At 47.8% G+C, this 6000-nt stretch overlaps 1 protein-coding gene across 16 annotated transcripts in view; it reads left to right on the top strand.

Annotated features, from left to right (window-relative positions):
* COL13A1 (collagen type XIII alpha 1 chain) overlaps positions 1–6000 on the top strand; it is an 87663-nt gene that overhangs the window by 39010 nt on the left and 42653 nt on the right. For all 16 annotated transcript variants that reach the window (XM_027692867.1, XM_027692879.1, XM_027692878.1 and 13 more), the window contains 6 exons: positions 1262–1297; positions 2747–2773; positions 3817–3843; positions 4894–4920; positions 5039–5065; positions 5356–5382. In XM_027692867.1, the coding sequence (XP_027548668.1) occupies positions 1262–1297; positions 2747–2773; positions 3817–3843; positions 4894–4920; positions 5039–5065; positions 5356–5382 (171 nt within the window). The remainder of the gene's footprint in view (positions 1–1261; positions 1298–2746; positions 2774–3816; positions 3844–4893; positions 4921–5038; positions 5066–5355; positions 5383–6000) is intronic.

Genomic DNA, 6000 nt, shown 5'->3' with positions numbered 1-6000 from the left:
TCCCCTCCCTCCCCTCTCCTTCCCTTCCCTTCCCTTCCCTCAGCACCACACGGGATCGCTCTGGTTAAGGCAGAGTTGCACCCTTGTTTATAGCTCTTTCCTGGGAAACCCTTGTGGGACTCAAACAGTCCAGTCATGGTGTCTCAAATTGCTGAAGAAAGCATTTTCTTCCCCAGAATGGGAGAGTACATAAGGAACCTGGGCTTTTTGGCATCGTAGCATAGCTTTCAGGGTAGGCAAGACACCGCAGTGGTCACCTGATAAGTATGGTACAGGATTTACCTCATCCTGCTGCTTCCATCTACATGAATGCTTCAAAATCTGCTGAAGTCTGGACCATATGGACCATAAGCTTCCTGACTTGGCTCACGCATTTTTTAATTTTTTTTTTTTAATTGAGATCAAAAATCCCTAAGTGAAGTGGTATCTTTACTGGATACCCACAAATCTACAGTCACTGTGACCTGGGATGTCACAGGTCCCAAAAACTGAAGAACTGGGAAAAATTAACAGCCAGGACATTTTCTTTTTTTTCGGTGTTTTTAAGTGGGTGATGAAGAAGCTGCCAAACACATCCCAAGCCAGTGTTTGCTGTACTTGATCCCAAACTGGTAGCCAATTTTGGCTAGCTAGCAAGAGGTGGGGAAAAGACTTGGTGCTCATGTTCCTCTCATCACACTGCCTAACTTTCCTTTTTCTCTTAGCTTTCAGAGGACAAAAAAAACAACAACAACCAAACCAGAAAAGAAAAAAATCATCTCTTTTCCAGAATTATTTGTGAGGAAAGTGAATGTGTTGGGACTTGAGATTAGGGGAGGAGGAGAAGGGGGATGGCTGTGTTTAGACACCAGTGATCTGTGAGGCTTGTCTTGCACAGAGCAGCACCCTGCATTAAACGCCTCCGGTTTATGGCAGCAAGAATTGCCATAAAATGAGCTCAGCCTCTGGAATACACTCCAAAAGCCTAGTATATGGGCTAGGGACACCCATTTAATTAATGTAAAAACTTCAAGGAAACTGCTTGCAGTCCAAAATGGAGCTGCTCCAGCATTTTCTTGGCCCTGTACGAGTTGGAGTGAGGATGAGAGATTTCCCCTCCTTCCCAAGACACTTTCCCCTTGGAGGAGAATTAGGTGTCTCTTCAGAGAGTCCTAGGATAATTGGTCAGAGGCTGGAGGAAAGGCTCTGTAGAGAGGACTTAGGGTCTATCAAAATTCATTTCAGTTCCTCTAAACTGCTGTCTGTGTTTCATCCTTCCCAGGGACAGCCTGGAACAAGAGGTTTTCCTGGATTCCCGGTAAGTGTAACTGTTAATTTATGAGGTACGGGTATGTGATGTTACTAGGAAGCCTCATTAGTGCCTGCTGTATCTCATCATTTCTTCCTGAAACCAATGACCTGATCTGATATCACTGGAAAAAGTAATTTTTTCTTCATTTGTTTTTCTTTTTTTTTTCCTTTTAACTGATACTTAGGGGGGAAAAAAACCCAAACCACACAACTCCAGAAGGAAATTAATTTTAAAAAACCCAAAGTGTTACAATAACATAGGTGAAGCCAGATCTGTTCAGTAAAAGAAAACTGTCCTAAGAAATCCCCCCCCCAAAGAAAATAACCTCTAGGTAGATGAAATTCCAACCTTAATTGAGCTTTTAGGTGATATTCCAATAGCAGGAAGTGCCTGGGATCCAAAGGGGGCCCTACATGGTGAGGGTCAGCTGGGGACTGGGCTGAACACCCTGGCCATGCCAAAGGGAGAGTACATAAAACATGAGAGGGAATTCTTCTGAAACACTGTTGCAGATGGGCAAGGGAACAGAGAACAAGCCCAGGAGAGGACAAAGCAAATTTCATTTCAATCCTACAGCTGCTGGCAGCACTCTCTGAAGCTGCTGCTCTGAGGCTGCTGGAGAACTCAAACGGTTGCTATTTATTCATATGCATTTATCCTGGACAACTAGGAAGCCTAAGGCAAACACAAACACCCCCCACATCCCTGCTCCCGCCAGGCAGCTCAGCTGCTGCTCCAGGACACTGGATGTGCCAGAGCAGGTCTGCGGGGGAGACTCTCATGCCTGGAAAATAGGAGGAATTGGCAGCCTCTGAGCTGTCTGACCAGGCTCCGAGGCTCTGCCCTGTGTGGAAAGGGGGGCTGTGAGCTGCCCCAGGGCTGAGGAGAAGCAGATCTCTCCGGGCCGTTGTGGTCTTTGGCTTTTGGAGGAGCAGAAAACAAATCAGCCCAGCTCATGAGAAAATGCCGAGTGGGACAGGGCTCTGTGGAGCCTGTTTCTCATCAAACAGTACCTTCAGCATGTGCTGAGCCGTGTGTCACCTCTTCCCGGGACACTTCTATTATTCTATCACTTGCAAAAATGCCTCTTCCCCCAAAGGTGTATGACCTTTTAAGTTGAAGTCTTGAGAAAACTGCTGATTTTCAACTAGTTTACTGGACACTGTAGAATTTTAAATTCTGAGGGCTTTTTGCAAATTGCCTATGAATCCCTCCTCTCTTCCCTTCTTGTGTCCAGCACTGCTGCTGAAATGGGCTGACAGTGATCAGGTCCCTGCTGGAGCAATTGGGAATCTGGGCTAGTACTCAGTGGGCCAGGGACCTGCCAGGAGGGCAGGGAGAGTCACCTCACCTCACCCCAGTCCATGCAGTCTTGTGGCACATGGTGCTTCCTGGGGCAGATGGACAGACACCCCAGGAAAAGCACTTCTCATCATTTTTCCTTTTTTATTTCAGGGCCCTATTGGCTTGGACGGCAAACCGGTAAGCAAACAACTTCTCTGCAGGCTTCCTGTCCTGCCTCCTGCTAGGTCCCACTGCCCTGCCAACCTGTGTCTTATACAGTATGTTTTTAAGGGGATTATTCTGCAAAGTCATGCACATGCATGGATTAAAAGAAAATTAGGAGATTGGTAGGTAGGAGGATATCACAGATGCCCTGGGGGAGAGATGCAGGAGTCAGGAGAACTCGGGAAGGCAGAGTGTGTCCTCTTCCCTTCTAGGTGGATCTATAAAATAGCACGTCACAGGGAAAGCCTTAGCAGGCACTCCCAGCCCGAATCAGACAGGCAGAGCAGGTCCCCAAGGCAGCAGCCCTCTGCTTTAGCCAACAGCTTCCTTTGAAGTTAACCCTACAGCTTCTTTCTCTTTGCTGCTTCACTGAAAAGAGCTGCAGTAGAAGAGGGAAGGATCCTAAAGATCTCCATGAGACCTCCATGCTGTCCTTAGAGCCTTCTCATAATCAGCTTTGTAGTAGAGAGACTGAAGTTCTTCCCATCCTTTGGAGAGCCAGGTGCAAACACAGCTACTTCCCCATGAACCCAGCAGACATGAAACCCACAGCTCCATGTAGCAGCCAGACAGCCAGGTTCCCCACCAACTTCCTCTAGCCATGCTGCAATGGAAAAGGAGCTGGTAGCTCATACCTCTGGCATCTAACTTCCTGCAGCAGGATCCTGTTTTTGCCATGAGGAACATGATCCCCAAGAGAGACCCAGCAGCCTCTCTCTTGTACTGCTCTGTGGGCACACACTGCACTCAGCAGAAGCTGCTCTGCCAGCCCGAGGAGGGCTGAACTGTGTCCCAGCCATGCCCTGCAGAGCCTTTTCACCTTGTATTCAGCCCCTAGAGCTTTGTTCTGAGCATTCCGGGTAGCAGGGAGTGGTGTCCTCTTAGTCGTGTGAGCAAAGCTCAGTGCTGCATCCCCCTTTGGAGATACCTCCCGAGGTAAGGGGGAAGTGGGGTAAGTCAGCATCTTCTAGTGACTGCAGTGGCCGAAGCTGATGCATGTTTTCTTTCTTTTGCAGGGTCATCCTGGACAGAAGGGAGAGACGGTAAAAATATACATGTTTGTCTGCAGGTGATGGGTAGGTTTGAAATGATGTTGCCTCTCAGCTGGAAACAAGCTCATAGGCAGGGTAGCAATCTTCGTTCAGCTGATGCACAAGCTGCGTCCCTAATTCTGTAACTTCATAATAGCAGTGCTGGGATGCACGGCTGTAATTTTTACATTATGGCTATCAGATTCATCGTGTCACAACAGCAACTCTCTAGTTACGCCTGGGATGTGTTTTCCTTGCACTTAGCAATTATGTTCTTTAAATATATTCTGGGAGCTGACATTTTTCGTGGTTGGCCTCATAGCAAAAGTAAAAGTTGATGGAAAGATTTCTCAAAACCCATCTGGCAGCTTTCAACTTATCTAACAACAACCAAAACCCCCATATTTTTTGTATTAAATGTGTTTCTTCCCCTCCCCTTGAAGCTCTGTTTCATATGTGCATCATACTTAAAATGCATTTGGTTGAAAAATATAAACTTAGGCCGCACTTGATGGAAGCCCAAATGCGGTCTTGTTCCTCTTGACATCTCTGATGATGAAATCCCAAACATGAGTATGCCGAGCTAGCAGCTCTGTAGTCACCTTCGCTCACTGGAGTGCTGAATGTTTTCTTCTGCTAATTCTGTTTTTTGAGCCCGAGTGTCAGTACAACCCTCTGGCAAGCACATGTTGAAGATCCCCGCTCCCCACTCCCATTGTGCAATCCTAGCTCAGGCTTCAGTCCTGGCTGCTTCTGGTTCCATCCCAGTGCGTCGGCCGAGGAGCCGCGCTGTCAACTGAGGTCCTGGGAACAATAAGGGTGTGTTTTCCTGATGATTTTTCCCCTCTCCTTTTAATAATTCCCCCCTGCAGTGCAGCCAGAACATGTGTGCATTTTTACTCCTCCAGAGTAACAAAGGGAGCCCAGACTTCTCTTGGGAGTTTTCTCCACAATTGTTTTTAAAAGCTGAGTTTTTCACCTACTCCATACACTGAGAGTTGTTGTCTTCTTGTCACTGTAAATGGGAAACCATCTCATGCTCACATATGTATTTCTTTAAAGGGTGCTGCAGGTCCCAGGGGACAACCTGTAAGTATCCAAGTATCCCATCTCATCCCTATCCCATGTCTCTCCCTAATCCCTCTCCCTTGGCATTCACTGAACTCCTTAATTTACTGAGGCCTATTTCATCACTTTTCTTTTATAGGGACCCCCAGGACAAAAAGGAGAAAAGGTAAATTCAATGGGAGACATGTTAAGAATTAAATGTAAAGAGCGAAAGGGACTCAGTGGACTTGGTGCTGCTCGGTCTGACTTTGAGTGGCTGAGGAGTACAGCAAGAGCAGAGGGCTCAGGGGATAGGTGATAGGAGGCAGGCTGCTTGTCGGGTGCAAATTGGTATAACTGCACTGAATTTGATATAGTCACAATGATTTACACCTTCTGGATCTGACCCCCTGTGCCTATTTCAGTCCCCTCTGTTTGTGGTTTAAACTCTTTCCTTTTAATCCTGTTCTTTCACAGGGTCAGTGTGCAGAGTACCCGCACAGGGTAAGTCATTAGTGTTATTATCCTCTGTCCCGTGCCTTCCTGCATGTTAATCCTCCCTCGTTTGAATGGCTTTTTGTTGTAAGTAGAGATCGTTTCATTAACAAGATGCGTCATCTGGGCCCCGAGGGCAGCGCTCGGCTGATTGATGTGTTTCGCAGAAAAGCAGCAGATAAGGTTTTCCAGGAGGGATGTTGGTTCTCCGGTCTGTTCCTGCCCACCGGGGCTGACCCCTAGATATCTGCTGTCATTGCTGCTTCCTGGAGATTTGTGCTGGAGAAGGGAAGGTCTGTGTCCTCGCCCCAAAACCCAGCGAAACCTGAGGTTTCTGGAGAAGTAGGGGTCACTTGCATCTTGTGCTGCTGCACCAGCTCTGTGCTGCTTCCACAGCCTCTGTGGTGGTTGTGTGGCCAGGAGCAGTGTGGGGTTTGCAGACCTGGGGGAAACTATCATCATCCCTTCCTTTTTTCTTTTCCCTCATGGTGTTTTCACCCCTGCATAGAGGCAAGAGGCTGTGCTCCCTGACCTGCCCTGGCCACAGTGCTCTGGCTGGTCCCTGTGCCGGTCCCCAAGCCTGGTGGACTTTCTGCCTGCAAGGAAGAGGCTGAGAGGGAGGGTTGA

The sequence above is a fragment of the Neopelma chrysocephalum genome, unplaced genomic scaffold (genome assembly GCF_003984885.1).
Source record: "Neopelma chrysocephalum unplaced genomic scaffold, ASM398488v2 Primary Assembly neopelma1_89, whole genome shotgun sequence".
In the NCBI taxonomy this organism is placed as follows: Eukaryota; Metazoa; Chordata; class Aves; order Passeriformes; family Pipridae; genus Neopelma; species Neopelma chrysocephalum.
This window is presented reverse-complemented; position numbering and strand designations above follow the sequence as displayed.